Genomic DNA, 17,084 nt, shown 5'->3' on the forward strand with positions numbered 1-17,084 from the left:
TATTTTGAGTAATTACCAATAGTGTCCACTGCCTTTAAAACAATATCATAAAACAATGACCCAAAATGTTCACATCTTGAGAGTGCAAGGTCAGTTTCTATTGTATAAAAGGGCACTTCCAGTAGAAAATCTTAAAGTAATGGGGAACCTTTGATAAGGTGTCCTAGGGAAATCTGTCCATCTGGAGATTCTGTCCTTCATATGGGAAATTAACATAGGCTGGAGGATGACAATTCAAAAGAGGGCGCTATGAGAGAAAGTTTGTACACAGTTCCCCATATGGGGGGGACGAAATTTTCCAGAATGTTATTGTAAATTGCCAAGTTCATGGGCCAAGATGTTTCTATTTTTCACAAAAGCCTAGAAATGTTATGCATAGGCAAAGATTTAAATTTTCTTAATTCAGATGCATACTAGGACTATGCCTAGAGCTCACTAATACCCCTTCAGTAAAACTGTTATAGCACCCTCATGTGTTTCCTTTATAAGCACGCATAATCATAGACTGGTCCTTTGCCTTAACCCGCAAGGATAAGAAAAGGCAATTGTTTTTACAAACAATTTCATTGGGTACAATGATTTCATTGGATAAGCGTGCAGTCATGTAAGCTCACCATATCCTGTGTTTCGATTGGTCCCGCTTCACTTTCCGTCCTCTGAATGCAGCAGCGTTTATAATGTGCTTGTACATTCATGTAATGTTGTTCTCTATGTTTACATGTACGTAGGATTTGACTGCGAATCTCCATGTGAAATGAATGCAAGGTCACAGGTGCTTTAAGAAGGGGATTGACCTAGGCTCAAGGCTGCTATCTGGAGAAAGTCACGAGCCTCGAAATGCAATATCAGATATGACGTCTAGCATAAACATTGCACTGTAAGTCAACATCTTGGAAGTACTTCAGTCTGGTAGTAAGCATACATTGTTTGTGCTGAGATACCTTTTTAGGCTCATTAAAAAATGCCACGACTTAGTTGAGACCTTGAGATGATGAAAAACCTCACATCTTCTCCAGAGGTGTCAGGCCGAGAATCTTCATACCATTTGACAGTGTTTTCCTAGTGCTGTTAAAGAGCAACAGCCTGGCCTGTGATTGAGAAGAAAAAAAAACCACCCAAAAGTAGACTTATTTATCTCAGCAAGTTTTAGTATGATGTGGAGTGATCATGTTTCAAAGCGAAACAACAAATCATCATCAATTGCAATTTCATTTTTGTAACGATCAAAAGGTCAAAACTTAACAAACCTCGGCTTGGTCTCTGTCAGTTCCTTTCACTCTAAGGGTATTTAGAGCTGTGGACACAAAATGGCTGTGGAGAAAGAAAAAAATTAAGTTAGTGTAAAATCTTCCCAAATTTTTTGGAGTCCAGAGGAGAGTTACTATTAAAACTTCACAACCCTTCAGGTCCCATGTGTTATGTTACGCATGTAAAAGAACCCAGTGCACTTATCAAAAAGAGAAGGGGTTCGCCCCGGTGTTCCTGGTCCGATCGGCAGCAAATTGCGCCACAGCACCTTGTAAAGCATTACATGGTGCTATCAGAATTAGGTCTCATAATTAGAAAACGTAGTCCCACATCTGGCAAGAAATACTGTACGTTACAGCACCAGGAGCGTCACTGAGTGACGGACATGTGCGCTATATAAGAAGCCACAATTATTATTATTATTAATTAACTGGTCATTCTACTGTCTGACCATACATTATCATACATTCGCTGTGGTTTTGAATAAGAGAATCAATGTGTGGTGAAGAGGTTTTCAACTAGTGGTTTAATCCCAACGAGGCCTGGTTCTTCATAATTTTACCAAAACGAAGTTTCCCACTCATAAATACCTAGGAATAGCGAAACTGTCTGAGGTATTTATGAATGATAGATAAACCATGCCAGCCTGCAATAACATAATGACTTTTTGTGTTGAATGCATCTACACAGTACACACTCAACCCTCCTACTGTCTAACCATGCAAAATCATTCACCTTGGTTTTGATGTTTTGTGGTTTATACTACGCCAGCCAATTTGGGTAAGTTCGAAACAATGTTCAAGTTTTGTGCTTCATCAACATTGGTTGGTACCTAGCCGTCCCGTGCACATACAGGTATTATTATACCGGAATCCGGGTCATTTCAAATTTGACCCGGAATCCGGGTCATTTCAAATTTGACCCGGAATCCGGGTCATTTCAAATTTGACCCGGAATCCGGGTCATTTCAAATTTGACCCGGAATCCGGGTCATTTCAAATTTGACCCGGAATCCGGGTCATTTCAAATTTGACCCGGAATCCGGGTCATTTCAAATTTGACCCGGAATCCGGGTCATTTCAAATATGACCCGGAATCCGGGTCATTTCAAATTTGACCCGGAATCCGGGTCATATCAAATTTGACCCGGAATCCGGGTCATTTCAAATTTGACCCGGAATCCGGGTCATTTCAAATTTGACCCGGAATCCGGGTCATTTCAAATTTGACCCGGAATCCGGGTCATTTCAAATTTGACCCGGAATCCGGGTCATTTCAAATTTGACCCGGAATCCGGGTCATTTCAAATTTGACCCGGAATCCGGGTCATTTCAAATTTGACCCGGAACCCGGGTCATTTCAAATTTGACCCGGAATCCGGGTCATTTAAAATATGACCCGGAATCCGGGTCATTTCAAATTTGACCCGGAATCCGGGTCATTTCAAATTTGACCCGGAATCCGGGTCATTTCAAATTTGACCCGGAATCCGGGTCATTTCAAATATGACCCGGAATCCGGGTCATTTCAAATATGACCCGGAATCCGGTTCATTTCAAATTTGACCCGGAATCCGGGTCATATCAAATTTGACCCGGAATCCGGGTCATTTCAAATTTGACCCGGAATCCGGGTCATTTCAAATTTGACCCGGAATCCGGGTCATTTCAAATTTGACCCGGAATCCGGGTCATTTCAAATTTGACCCGGAATCCGGGTCATTTCAAATTTGACCCGGAATCCGGGTCATTTCAAATTTGACCCGGAATCCCGGTCAAATTGTTTTGACCCGGATTCCGGGTCATCTGTTTTTATCTATGAAGTCATGCTGAGCCATTTTTTTTTTTTTGCCCTGATCGGCCATAAGCCACTGTAAAGCCTTTATGGGAGATCAAAGTTTATAATAACAATAATGGGCCTAGCCTAATTTTTTTAATAGAGCAAAAGGTTAACGCTGGGGCATGTATGCATCTATTCAGTACAGAGACAACCCCCTTACTGTCTGACCTTCAATGTGTGGTGAAGAGGTTTTCAACAAGTGGTATAAACCCGCCGAGGCCTGGTTCTTGATAATTTTACCGAGACGAAGTCCGATTCAACACACTTTGATTCCCATTCATAAATACCTTTTTGGTCAAAAAAACATCAACACTTTTTGGTCAAAAAGTAAAATAAATGCAAAAATTATAGTTGTTCAATGATTTCTTTCAACACAACACCCCTCCAGCTATGAAATGGTAAAGCCCTCCGCCGCCCTCGGGTAAACAACTTGTTATAAGGGAATGCTGTGCACGTCGCGCGTAGCGCGAATGTGGCACAATTGTTCCAGCCGTTGCTCTCGACCAATAGGAATGAAGAAACTGTCTTATAAGTACATGTGCAAGCTCGCGTGTCACGCCCATGTCTAAACACTTATTACTGGTGTTTTGACCCGGATTCCGGGTCTTTTTTTTTATCTATGAAGTCATGCTGAGCCATTTTTTTTTTTGCCCCGATCAGCCATAAGCCACTGTAAAGCCTTTACGGGAGATCAAAGTATATAATAACAATAATGGGCCTAGCCTATTTTTTTTAATAGAGCAAAAGGTTAACGCTGGGGCTGTGACAATTTGATTTCGTGTCATGTATGCATCTATTCAGTACAGAGACAACCCCCTTACTGTCTGACCTGTCAATATCACCCACTGTGGTTTTGAATAAGGGAATCAATGTGTGGTGAAGAGATTTTCAACTAGTGGTATAAACCCGCCGAGGCCTGGTTCTTGATAATTTTACCGAGACGAAGTCCGATTCAACACACTTTGATTCCCATTCATAAATACCTTTTTGGTCAAAAAAACATCAACACTTTTTGGTCAAAAAGTAAAATAAATGCAAAAATTATAGTTGTTCAATGATTTCTTTCATCACAACACCCCTCCAGCTATGAAATGGTAAAGCCCTCCGCCGCCCTCGGGTAAACAACTCGTTATAAGGGAATGCTGTGCACGTCGCGCGTAGCGCGAATGTGGCACAATTGTTCCAGCCGTTGCTCTCGACCAATAGGAATGAAGAAACTGTCTTATAAGTACATGTGCAAGCTCGCGTGTCACGCCCATGTCTAAACACTTATTACTGGTGTTTTGACCCGGATTCCGGGTCTTTTTTTTTATCTATAAAGTCATGCTGAGCCATTTTTTTTTTTTGCCCCGATCAGCCATAAGCCACTGTAAAGCCTTTACGGGAGATCAAAGTATATAATAACAATAATGGGCCTAGCCTATTTTTTTTAATAGAGCAAAAGGTTAACGCTGGGGCTGTGACAATTTGATTTCGTGTCATGTATGCATCTATTCAGTACAGAGACAACCCCCTTACTGTCTGACCTGTCAATATCACCCACTGTGGTTTTGAATAAGGGAATCAATGTGAGGTGAAGAGATTTTCAACTAGTGGTATAAACCCGCCGAGGCCTGGTTCTTGATAATTTTACCGAGACGAAGTCCGATTCAACACACTTTGATTCCCATTCATAAATACCTTTTCGGTCAAAAAAACATCAACACTTTTTGGTCAAAAAGTAAAATAAATGCAAAAATTATAGTTGTTCAATGATTTCTTTCAACACAACACCCCTCCAGCTATGAAATGGTAAAGCCCTCCGCCGCCCTCGGGTAAACAACTCCTTATAAGGGAATGCTGTGCACGTCGCGCGTAACGCGTGATGTGGCACAATTGTTCCAGCCGTTGCTCTCGACCAATAGGAATGAAGAAACTGTCTTATAAGTACAGGTGCAAGCTCGCGTGTCACGCCCATGTCTCAACACTTGTTACTGGTGTTATATCATCCGTTCAAACACCCCCCCCCCCCCCTGATGCCCTCTCGCCCAAGCACAATGGATAAACTGTTTTTTTTAAAGGTTTTTTTTAATGATATGCCAGGGTGCAACATGAAATCCAATGGTGAATTTTCTGATAACTTACCATAGCTGCAATAAGTAATTGACAAGATGGCATGGTTCTAGACCTGCATGTGCCTTCATGATGGCTGTACTAAACAGACTGATATGATTGGCAAGTAGTATAGCTTCTGGTTCACAGAGGGTACTCATGTCACAGTCTGGAGTTAACAATACACCAGAGAGATGCTCAATACTGCACCAAAACAAAGGAACACAAAATGTTAAGACATTATCTTTTTAACCCAATTGTAAAAAAGAAATCGTTTAAAGGCAGTGGACACTATTGGTAGTTACTCAAAATAATTATTATCATAAAACCTTTCTTGGTTACGAGAAAGAAGTAATTTTCCACAAATTTGATTTCGAGACCTTAAGTTTAGAATTTGAGGTATCGAAATCAAGCATCTGAAAGCACACAACTTCGTGTGACAAGGGTGTTTTTTCTTTCATACTTATCTCTCAACTCCGATGACCAATCAAGCTCAAATTTTCAGAGCTTTGTTGTTTTGTGCATATGTTGAGATACACCAAGTGGGAAGACTAGTCTTTGACAATTACCAATAGTGTCCAATGTCTTTAAAAAGGGGTGTATAATGAATGATAGCTTCAATTGGAGTGGTCCATATCAAAAACTTAAACCTATCTTATTTATTTTGGAATGAGTAAAGACAAATATACCAGAACGGGATAAATCCTGCGGAATAAATCCTGTGATGTCTAGATTAGTGTGCCGGTCGCTACAAACTTGAATATCTAGCCCTAATATTGGTGGTCTCCCATTAACTAAGGGGTGCCAGTCAGAGACCGTTAAACCTTCAACTGCAGTATACCAGGTATCACACTCAAATTTACCAGTAAGGGCGACAAAACCATGCCATATATTGAGCACTATGTCATTTACATTGGGTAATTGTGTAAAACACCTGTAAATGTGCAGTAGAAATATAGCTGGATATGTTTAAATTTGCTTTTTGAAACGGTTTGTTTGTTTGAATCCGATTCAAACTCTGTTGGATAAAAACTGCCATCACACCTTTGTTGTATCCTTTGTGGGATTGGCCAACTATCTTCTTTTTTTCTTTCTACACTTACCTATAGAGCCTGGCATGAGTGTACTGAAGGAATACGCCAGTATCTCCCTGGCTGGTTAGGATCCGTTCCCAATCAAACTTGTAGTCCGACATTAGCTTGCACCTCAGATCCTGAACGATCATTGCAGAAACCCCCAGGACCTCTGCCACCTCACCAGGGTTAGACAACTCTTTGGTCGCTATAAACATTTTGACACGATCAATAAAGAGAACAATTTATTTGAAAGTACATAATTTGAAGTAAAAAATGACACACAAAATTGCTTTGTCCTTTCGAATGGGACAATGAGCTGTAGGTCCTAAGTAATAGTATTGGTAGTGCACGGAAAAGAACCCAGAACACTTCTCGTGAAAGAGTTTTTGGTTCACATAGCAGTCCACGTAAGAGCCTTGCTCAACACCAGAACTCAAGTCAAGTGCACTAGACCTGGTATTCATGACACTACCAATCATTGAAAAACACACCTCTTCAAACAAATATCTTAGATACTGGACTCTTGACTTTGGGAACCGGCGCCTTTGACTGTGCGCTCTATAAGTGCTGTATAGTATTATATTAAAGGCAGTGGACACTATTGGTAATTACTCAAAATAATTATTAGCATAAAACCTTTCTCGGTGACGAGTAATAGGGAGAGGTTGATGGTATAAGACATTGTGAGAAACGGCTCCCTCTGAAGTGCCATAGTTTTTGAGAAAGAAGTAATTTTCCACAAATTTGATTTAGAGACCTCAGATTTAGAACTTAGGGTCTCGAAATCAACCATCTAAACGCACACACCTTCATGTGACAAGGGTGTTTTTTTCTTTCATTCATATCTTGCAAGGTCGATGATCGATTGAGCTCAAACTTTCACAGGTTTGTTATTTTATGCATATGTTGAGATACACCAACTGTGAAGGCTGGTCTTTGACAATTACCAATAGTGTCCACTGCCTTTAAATCTTTCAAAGTAACCACGAAGTACCTAAAATACCTTCTTGAGTATCTGATAACATACTTACAGTCAGCTTCTTGCATATTGGACAACATCCTCCTCTTGGCTTCTTCTAAGATATCTTGAAGTAGAACCACATTTCCCTTCCTTGTCTGCATTCCAAGTACTCTACCAAATTTGACATGATTCACCCTACACAGATAAAGCACAATTTGAATTTTACTAAAAAATGGCTCATCCTCTGTGACACAATTATTCAGGGGTGGATTTCACAAAGAGTTAGGACTAGTCTTATGTCGAGGTAGGACCAGTTACTGGTCCTAACTTAGGACTATCCATGCAATTTGTATATCTCCTAGGACTAGTCCTAAGTTAGGACTCTTTGTGAAATCGACCCCAGATGACATGGTCACACTTAGCCTTGTCTAAGGTCGTTTCTCTACTCAACTCACGGAAAATCGATAACGAGACTGAGTTTGCTGTCCTACATGTACTGCTGTAGGGTGTTGTGGGGCCGCTATGTGGGTGTTGGGGGGGGGGGGGGAGGGGCACATGTGGCCTGCCAGGTACCCCCTAGCTATGCCGTGTGCTGCATGCATGGCGAGTGTATTGTAGTGAATAGAAGGGGAGCCAGTTTGCCTGTTTGCCTAAGAATCATGGACATGTCTAGGTCAAGGCTCGAAATTAGCACTTCAATTATGTCAAAGTAAAAAGAATCTGGTGTGCTAAAATAAACAATTTATTGTAAAATGGCCAAATGGGTGCCCTGTTCCACTTAATTCTGTGTTTTAACTACCAACTTTAGGCTTCATAAAGCTGACCTCAGACCAGTGACTGGTAACAACTATTGCGAGACAACACCTCAGTTGGAACTTAGTACTTCAACAAAGATCTTAGATGTATTAAATCGATTGTTTTATAAGTACCTGTTGGCACATTTCACGTTCAGTTTCTTCAACACTCCTTTCATCTGGCTGAAATGAACTTCTTGACTCTTATCGACGACGTAGTGGATCTTGTCAAAGGTGTACCTCTCGTACCTATCCATAGCAGCGGCAATGTCCCTAGTGAGGTACAGGCTACTGCCGTCGCTCTTCATCAGGGTGGGGCACTTGTGTTGGGGATGACTTAAAGACTCTAGGTTGACCACGCCAGTGCCACGTCTGAAGGTGCAAAGATTTTGACATAAGGTTTATATCACGGTACTGCCATCTTGTTTTTTTTCCCCCTTCCATTTAAACCAATGTAATCAAACTCAGCAGTGTTTAGTGATTGATATGGGGGTAGTGTGTACCTGTATTTCTTTTTACACAATAATATGCCATTACGCGTTTGGCATTTCGGATCTTTCCATTCCTATTTGAATGGATTGCATAATAGCCACACTAATTTTGTCCTTTATTGGAAAGACTTGGTCCTTCTCTTTACAACAAATTGTAAGCTTTGGTATGGAAAGTGACCGCGGATAAAACAACAGCTTTATAAGAAATGAACTGTGTGCGCAGGCTTGAATAGTTTTTGTGCGTTAGTCGCCATTGGGCTTCTATTTATCTATCTATCTTCCTTCAAGTACAGTTCCTCTCTCTTAGAAGTTCAGAGACTCCCCAGAAATATCATACTATGTGCGGTGCAAAGAGTGCAAGTACGGGAACACGTACGTGAAGTGGGTGCGAGCCAAAAACAAAATGGGAGCAGGGTATAGTGCTTTGTCGACTGAGGTCACCATAGGGGCTGAAAGGGCTTGTACATTTTTGTTACTGGTAAAATTCTTAATACTTACTCTGAGATGTGAAGTAAGTTTTCTTTATTCAGAAGTTGGAGAAGGTTCTTAGCCTTCTCCAGGTATTGAGATTCTCCTTCGTAAACATCAAAGGCGACCCCTAATTTCTGCAACAGTAAAATATATATTTGATAGATTATTTTGGATCATTTGTGGATTCGAATGTCACCAGAGTGGCTTGCCCGTTCCTAACAGGACACCAGAAGCTCTGAGTATACAGAGTTTATAGCACATCTTTGTAGGGTACCAAAATATTACAAGGCAGAGGTCTCCTGAGAATGAAAGTTGTCTGTCATAAGACAGCATTATTTCCCACTGATATAAACAGCTAATTTGAAATTGTATAAAGAAAACCTCCTAACCCATGTCTCACCAACAACCCAAATGAATTTATCAAATGACTTATACAAACATACATACATAAAACAGAGCATTTATAAAGCAACTTTTCAACAGGATCAAAGCCCTGTAAAATGAGCAAACCGATGGAACTAAACTACAACATACTACACTTGATACAATTTTTGTTTAAAGACCTGCTTGAACGAAAATGTCAAGTCGTGAACTTTGCTGAATTTCATTGAAAAGGTTTTCAATGAATAAACAAATCGAGTCATATGATTATAAATAGTTTTTAATCGTGTAAAAAAACAATCATTTTGAATACCCTTATCCAGCGCTTCTCTGAGAAAAACTCTGTTACGCAATTTGTAAAGCCGCTTTGTTGCAGCGTGGCAGTATAACAAAGCAAACTACCACAAATGACGTCATAGCATTGTCCTTTGACGCACACCGTCATTGGCAAAAGTGTTTTTAGTTTTTCAAAACCATTAAGTCGGTGCCTGATTTTTTAATTGATAATTACAAATTCAGAAATCTACACATATCAAAGTTACATTAAATGGTGAACAAGTGCACAATAAACAAGTTAAAAAAGCATTTCTGTTAAAAACATTCCGCTCAAGTAGCTGTTTAAGAGTTTTCTTGAAAATCAGCAAAGAGTTACAATTTCTGATGGATACTGGGAGCAATAAAACAGAAAGTCTGTTGTGGATAGATGAGGGTGTTCTGACTTACGGTATATGTTGAAGTGTATTCCTTAATGCTGAGCTCCCTGAACCGTCTCCATATGCTAAGACACTGGTCATCACCTTTGAGAACAAAAAATAATGATGATAATAATAATAATTTTTTATCGTTGGATATTTATACTTAAAAAAAAAAAATATTCACGTTTTATTCTTGCACATTAAAGTCATAGCAAAACAGCTGAACTTACAATGATAAAAAGTCATACAAACTGACTGCAAAACACATTAGAAAAGAGATACAAAGATGACAATGGGACAAAAATATTTATCACAATTTTTAATTAAGAAGCCTGAAGGGAAATGGAACGGCACTTTTTCCATACACTGTTAACCCTGTAAGTGTAATGAGGTTCATTATAATGATAGTACAAAGCTTCCCGTAACATATTACTTGCTGAGGTGCTATAGTTTTTGAGAAACGAGTAAAACAATGTCATGAAAATACATGTGTGTACGCTTTACATGCTCAAATCTTTTTTGTCTCACTGAGACAAAAATATTTTGGGACTTGTTTTTCTCATTTCTCAAAAAACTACAGCACCTCAGCAAATAATATTTTAAAGGAAACTTTCTACCATCACTATTTTTAAACTGTGTGAGTTTAATGTAAATCTGTGGACATTGTGTTTTGTGTCCTACATAAAGTACCCAGGCATGCTACAACTACTGGTATTTTGTTTAAACCCAAGAAAACCATGACCATGACCATGGACCAGGACCCAAAACCACACATTCATAAATACCTCAGACAGTTTCGCTATTCCTATTGGTGGAGAGCGCGTCACGTGGGTGTGTATAAACTTTTGTTTATGACCGGTAAAAACTGTTAATTCATGGGCGTGACACGCGACCTTGCACCTGTTCTTATAAGACAGTTTCTTCATTCCTATTGGTCGAGAGCAACGGCTAAAACAGTTGTGCCACATCATGCGATACCCGCGACGCGCACAGCATTCCCTTATAAGGATTTGTTTACTCGAGGGCGGCGGAGGGCTTTACCATTTCATAGCTGGAGGGGTGTTGTGTTGAAAGAAATCATTTAACAATTATAATTTTTGCATTTATTTTACTTTTTGACCAAAAACTTTTTTGACCGAAAAGGTATTTATGAATGGGAATCAAAGTGTGTGGAATCGGTTTTCAACTAGTGGTTTAAACCCGCCGAGGCCTGGTTCTTTATAATTTACCTCGACTTCATCTCAGTAAAATTATCAAGAACCAGGCCTCGTTGGGATTAAACCACTAGTTGAAAACATCTTCACCACACATTGATTCCCTTAGTAATTATCAAGAACCAGGCCTCGTTGGGATTAAACCACTAGTTGAAAACCTCTTCACCACACATTGACTCCCTTAGTATTTATCAAGAACCAGGCCTCGTTGGGATTAAACCACTAGTTGCAAACATCTTCACCACACATTGATTCCCTTAGTAATTATCAAGAACCAAGCCTCGTTGGGATTAAACCACTAGTTATAAACCTCTTCACCACACATTGATTCCCTTAGTAATCAAGAACCAGGCCTCGTTGGGTTTAAACCAGTAGTTGAAAACCTCTTCACCACACATTGATTCCCTTAGTAATTATCAAGAACCAGGCCTCGTTGGGATTAAACCACTAGTATAAAACATCTTCACCACACATTGATTCCCTTAGTAATTATCAAGAACCAGGCCTCGTTGGGATTAAACCACTAGTTATAAACCTCTTCACCACACATTGATTCCCTTATTGACAATAACACCATATTTTTCAAATAGTTTAAAAGCAAAAAATGAGAAGCAAATGAAATATCAACAATCTCCGGACCGTTATATATCTGCGTCAGACCAACCTTCCTCCATGGCACGTGTGAACCGCTGGGCTTCCTGGTATACATCAGGTCTGGTATCTGCCTCTCTATTCACCTGAACGTACACATCAAACAGATGCTGAATCGGGTCAGATGAAAGCTTCTCCTCCGATCCAAACCGTTGAAAACCCACACCAAGCAATCCTGGTTTAGAGAGGAAAATGGTATTAACAGAAAGAAAATCAACTCCTGCCCCCTTAAAAAATAAAATGCCATAATCAACTGCCACTTTTTCTCCCTTAAAGGCAACACTACCGATGATTACTCAAATCAATTGTTGGCATAAAAACTTACTTGGTACTGAGCAATGGAGAGCTGTTGATAGTATACAAAATTGAGTGAAACGGCTCCCTCTGAAGTAACGCAGTTTTGAGAAAGAAGTATTTTCCACCTTAATATTTGAATTTGATTTCAAGACCTCAGAATTAAATTTTGAGGTCCCGCAGTCAAGTATCTGAAAGCACACAAACACAAGGGTGTTTTTTCTTCCATTGTTATCTCCCAACTTCGACGCCCAAGTTTGTTATTTTGTGCATATGTTGAGAAACACCAAGAGAGAAGACTGATCTTTGACAATTACCAATAGTGTCCAGTGTCTTTAAGTCAAATAACGTTCATACCGGTCGAGAAACGTTGACAGAAAGGTTGACAGAATGCATACAGAGAGAAACAGGCACTGTAAACTATTACAAAGTGTTGAAATAACAAAACAAGTAAACCCTTTCTGGGTCTCTCTTGACAACGCTACTTGCTAAGTGTAATTTTGAGTTCTTTTAGGCACATGAGTGCCGCGAGTTTCGGCCACGCAATGAAATGTCTGCTCCCTTTCGGCCATGACAGTAAAGCTTCTGTCACCAGGCTTTGTTGTGGGTACGTGTGAAAGTCAGACGAAAAGAGTTAGAGCTATATGTATACTATATAGGATTTGAGGCATTGCATGGCGAGGTATCAATGTATATTTGGTTTGCGATAACACCATGTGTGTATCTACTTGCCAGGCAGAGTTGTTCTTAGGGAACTGTCTTGCTTTATTCTACTGCCGCGGAGTAGATAAACGGAGGTTCGGGAGACTTCTCAGTTTTGAAAAGAACTGTCCTGCTTTTTAACTATTACCAGGGCGGATGGTATAGAAATAGACTGGTCTACTACTTTAGCTTATAGGATCGTAATTAACTGTACTGCCGCGGAGTCAGTTCTGAATTGGTCTCAACGTTTCGACTAGCTTGTTACCGCAAACCAAATATACATATATGTATACTGTAGGTTTGGTCTCGAGGGGGTGCAGGCCTTGTACTTCACAGAGGTCAGGGAGGTCTTGACCTCTGTTGCCCTGGTCTTGGCCTTGGTACCCCTTAAAAAGTTTCCCCAAGACTTTCCAATGGAAGCGCCCTTTTCAAAACGAAAATGGCCTTGCCCTCTCAAAGAAGAAATTCCACGCCTGGAGCTACATGTAGGTGTAACGCAAAAAGCAGGATTGTCATTTACTACTTTTTTTATCTTTCTTTCTATGCAAGTCGTCTGACACATAAGGCCTGAAGGCCACTTCAAGGTGTGGGCTACAATTATTTTTTTTTTCCAGAAGACGTTGCCACCTACTCTTAGGGCTACCCCTTTCACAGTCCATACGAATGTAGGCTTGGGTATCATCAATTCGAAGCCTGGTCGGTAGAGCAGAAAGCACTACCTCCCCAATTTAGTACATGAAATGAGCTTTTTCTAAAGTCTTACCAAACTGCACTCCCCAGTCTCCAAGATAGTTCACCCTAGTCACGTTGTGGCCCAGGGCGCTATGCAAATTAGCTATGCAGTTCCCTATCAAAGTTGACCTCAGATGACCAGCGTGGAACGGCTTGGCAATGTTTGGAGAACTGAGAAAGGAAAAAAACCCATGTTGCTTTAAATCTTTGAGATTAAATTTTAGTTTGAATCTTTTGCACAGGCAACAGTTAAAAAAACAACTTTGACAACTTTCTTTTGGATAGGATTTTCAGAGGCTTCGCATTATCTTGTTCACTAAAACTTTACAACGGTATTTTGAACATTAAAGCCATTATACACTTTCGGTAAACAGTATTGTCCAAGTCCCACACTTCGTGTATCACAACTTATATATAAAACAACAAACCTGTGAAACCTTGGCTCAATCGGTCATCGGAGTCTGGAGAAAATAACGGGAAAACCAACCGTGTATCCGCGCGTTTCGCCGTGTCATGACACGTGTTTAAAATAAATCCGTAATTCTCGCTAACGAGAATTAACATTGTTTTACTGTTTTCTCAAAAAGTAAAGCATTTCATGGAATAATATTTCAAGGGCAGTCTTTCACCACTACCTTCTGTAAACCCTGTAAGTTATTTGTAAATCTGTGAACTTTTTTGTTTGTTTTTTGTACGGAACTAGGATCAACATTTTCGGTAAAATGTGTAAGTTGAAGTGATGGCAATTCTATCTCATACACGTATGTTGACAATTGCCTCTGCGACAAGTAATCGGGCCTGCACATATTGCCACCATGCACAATTTGACTAAGGACCTTTTTCACATCAACACAATTTTTGACATGTTTCCCGCCTGCAGTAGTGATAACAAATACTGAATCTTCTTGCACCAAAAAGGGTCCGGACTATTTGATTTGATAATACACTGGTTTGAATGGAAACATAAATAAGATTACTGCCCCCACGACTAAGCCTGGGCGACTATAAAATTCAATACTCAACTAGTCACGTCTTAAATAGTCGCCATTTTGACGACTAATAATGCATATTGTTTGAACTGAAAGGATTGAAGGATTGTGATACTGATGTCTAATTGTGTTTCTTTAGTAAATTTTGCTGTCGTGAATCGTTGTGAGCAACACAATTGGTTCACCAAGCAGGAACTCATGACTATTTTTGCAGTAGTCGCGGCGCCACGACTAACCAATTAGTTGAAGAAAGGTAGTCGCAAAAGTCGCACAAGTCACCCAGGCTTACCCACGACACAAAGGACTGTACCAACCTGTACTCAATAATGACCCTGTCTTCCTGCCTGTCCTCCCACGGCTCTGGAGTGACTCCATACTGCCGTCCTTCTGTCTGTACCTGTTCCAACACCTTCTGTACCATCAATGATGGATTGACCTCAAAGGTCACCAATCCACCCCCAGCCACATGGATGTGATGTATGTGGGCTGGACAGGCAATCTGGTGGATAAAAGATTCACAAATGGTCCTATTGTTTTATCTAAACCTCACTCAGAAATACAAGATTTTATAGCTCATGCTTGCTCTAGCTTGCCAACCCTCATCCCCCCTAAGTAAATTAACTACCAAATGCAAAACAACAACGTATAAGACATGTTTTCTTGTAGTCGTATCCCTTAAAGACACTGGACACTATTGATTATTGTCAAAGACCAGTGTTCTCACTTGTGTATCTCAACATGCGTAATTAATAACAAACCTGTGAAAATTTGAGCTCAATCGGTTGTCGAAGTTGCGAGATAATAATGAAAGAAAAAATACCCTTGTCATACGAAGTTGTGTGCTTTTAGATGCTTGATTTCGAGACCTCAAATTCTAATACTCTGAGGTCTTGAAAACAAATTCGTGGAAAGTTAATACTTCTTTCTCGAAACTACGTTACTTCAGAGGGGGCCATTTCTGACAATATTTTATACTATCAACAGCTCCCCATTACTCATTACCAAGTATGGTTTTATGCTAATAATTATTTTGAGTAATTACAAATAGTGTCCACTGCCTTGAAAAATGAAGTTAATTCCACTATTCCAAGTTGTGAGTTCTTGAAGTCGGAAAGTAGAAAGCTCATAAACGACAAAAAATGATTGGATACACTTGTACATGTAAGTGTTTCTTTTCTGATAAATCAAAGAAGGCGGTGATGTTGACAAAAATAAGAGCGAGGTGTTCACGGCAGGAAGCAACAATGTAGGTCACCTTACAACTGAATGGATGTGGTGAAACATTGTTCACCGAGTTCCAATTTAAAATTCTACATGTACATGTTTGTGAAAGATCACCTTGGATGCAATTTCTCCAGCGAACCTTTGCAACCCATCCGACGATCTGACATTTTTTGAAGAGGAGTTTTTCTGAAAGATGGACTTTAGTGACAGACCGTATTCCACGACAGGTCTACAAAACAAATAGGAAAAGAATTGGAAAGAATTTTAATACATTACCAGTTTTGTGAATTTGTGAGGTAAGAATGGATACTACTTATTGTAATTCTTGTGGTAATCTTTGCGTACTGTCCGGAGGATGTAGGGTTTATGATTATCGCAACTAGTTAAACACAGGCCTGGAATTTCAACTCAAAAGAGCATGGCAATTTTTATTTTTTAAAAGGGCATCTATAGTGTTAAAAAGTCTATTGAGAATGGGAAACTTTTGAAGGGGCAACTAATTTGACCACAATGTAGCTTGGGAAATCTCACCTTCTCTTGGTAGCAGGCAGTGGTGATATTAATGGAAGAATACTGTTTTCATGGTAACCTGTTGCCTTGGCAACCTACAATACAATGAAGAAATAAGACAAAAATAACAGGTCATGATTTCATCAATTCAATCACCTGGAATATGGAGGGCACTTAAAAAAACTCAATCACATTTATGTAAAATGTACACCTTTTCGCAAATACCACATGTGCAAGCGCTAACTGTTGAATATGGTGCATGCTGGTCTAGTTGCGATAACGTACATGACATAACCCTCGTCGGGAGGAGGGTATCGCCACTAATGCTGGTCTAGCTAGTGATCAAACATGATCGCAAGCTAGACCAGCATGCACCTTATTCCATGCCTAGCGCGCGTACCATGTATTTGCGATGGTGATATTAATGGAAGAATACTGTTTTCATGGTAACCTGTTGCCTTGGCAACCTACAATACAATGAAGAAATAAGACAAAAATAACAGGTCATGATTTCATCAATTCAATCACCTGGAATATGGAGGGCACTTAAAAAAACTCAATCACATTTATGTAAAATGTACACCTTTTCGCAAATACCACATGTGCAAGCGCTAACTGTTGAATATGGTGCATGCTGGTCTAGTTGCGATAACGTACATGACATAACCCTCGTCGGGAGGAGGGTATCGCCACTAATGCTGGTCTAGCTAGTGATCAAACA

General features: G+C 39.9%; 1 protein-coding gene across 1 annotated transcript; it reads right to left on the reverse strand.

The window, feature by feature from the left end:
- LOC117296669 (probable arginine--tRNA ligase, mitochondrial) lies at window positions 1–16,593 on the reverse strand. The gene is made up of 14 exons (XM_033779698.1): window positions 16,573–16,593; window positions 16,385–16,458; window positions 15,968–16,082; window positions 14,944–15,128; window positions 13,672–13,811; window positions 11,926–12,087; window positions 10,076–10,149; window positions 8,999–9,105; window positions 8,145–8,381; window positions 7,286–7,410; window positions 6,282–6,459; window positions 5,212–5,382; window positions 1,248–1,311; window positions 1–1,088 (listed from the first exon to the last, which is right to left on the reverse strand). The coding sequence occupies exons 1-14, from the start codon at window positions 16,591–16,593 to the stop codon at window positions 1,002–1,004; spliced, it is 1,740 nt and encodes a 579-aa protein (XP_033635589.1). The 3' UTR covers window positions 1–1,001.
- Window positions 16,594–17,084: the final 491 nt, after the last annotated feature.

Source organism: Asterias rubens, chromosome 11 (assembly GCF_902459465.1).
Source record: "Asterias rubens chromosome 11, eAstRub1.3, whole genome shotgun sequence".
NCBI lineage: Eukaryota > Metazoa > Echinodermata > Asteroidea > Forcipulatida > Asteriidae > Asterias > Asterias rubens.

Coding starts and splice junctions, on each gene's coding strand:
- LOC117296669 (XM_033779698.1), bottom strand. CDS start 16,593: ATGTGGTATTTGCGAAAAGGT. Junction 12,088..13,671: donor AGACTGGGGAGTGCAGTTTG/GTAAGACTTTAG, acceptor TCTCTAAACCAG/GATTGCTTGGTGTGGGTTTT. Junction 9,106..10,075: donor AATACACTTCAACATATACC/GTAAGTCAGAAC, acceptor TTACTGTTGCAG/AAATTAGGGGTCGCCTTTGA.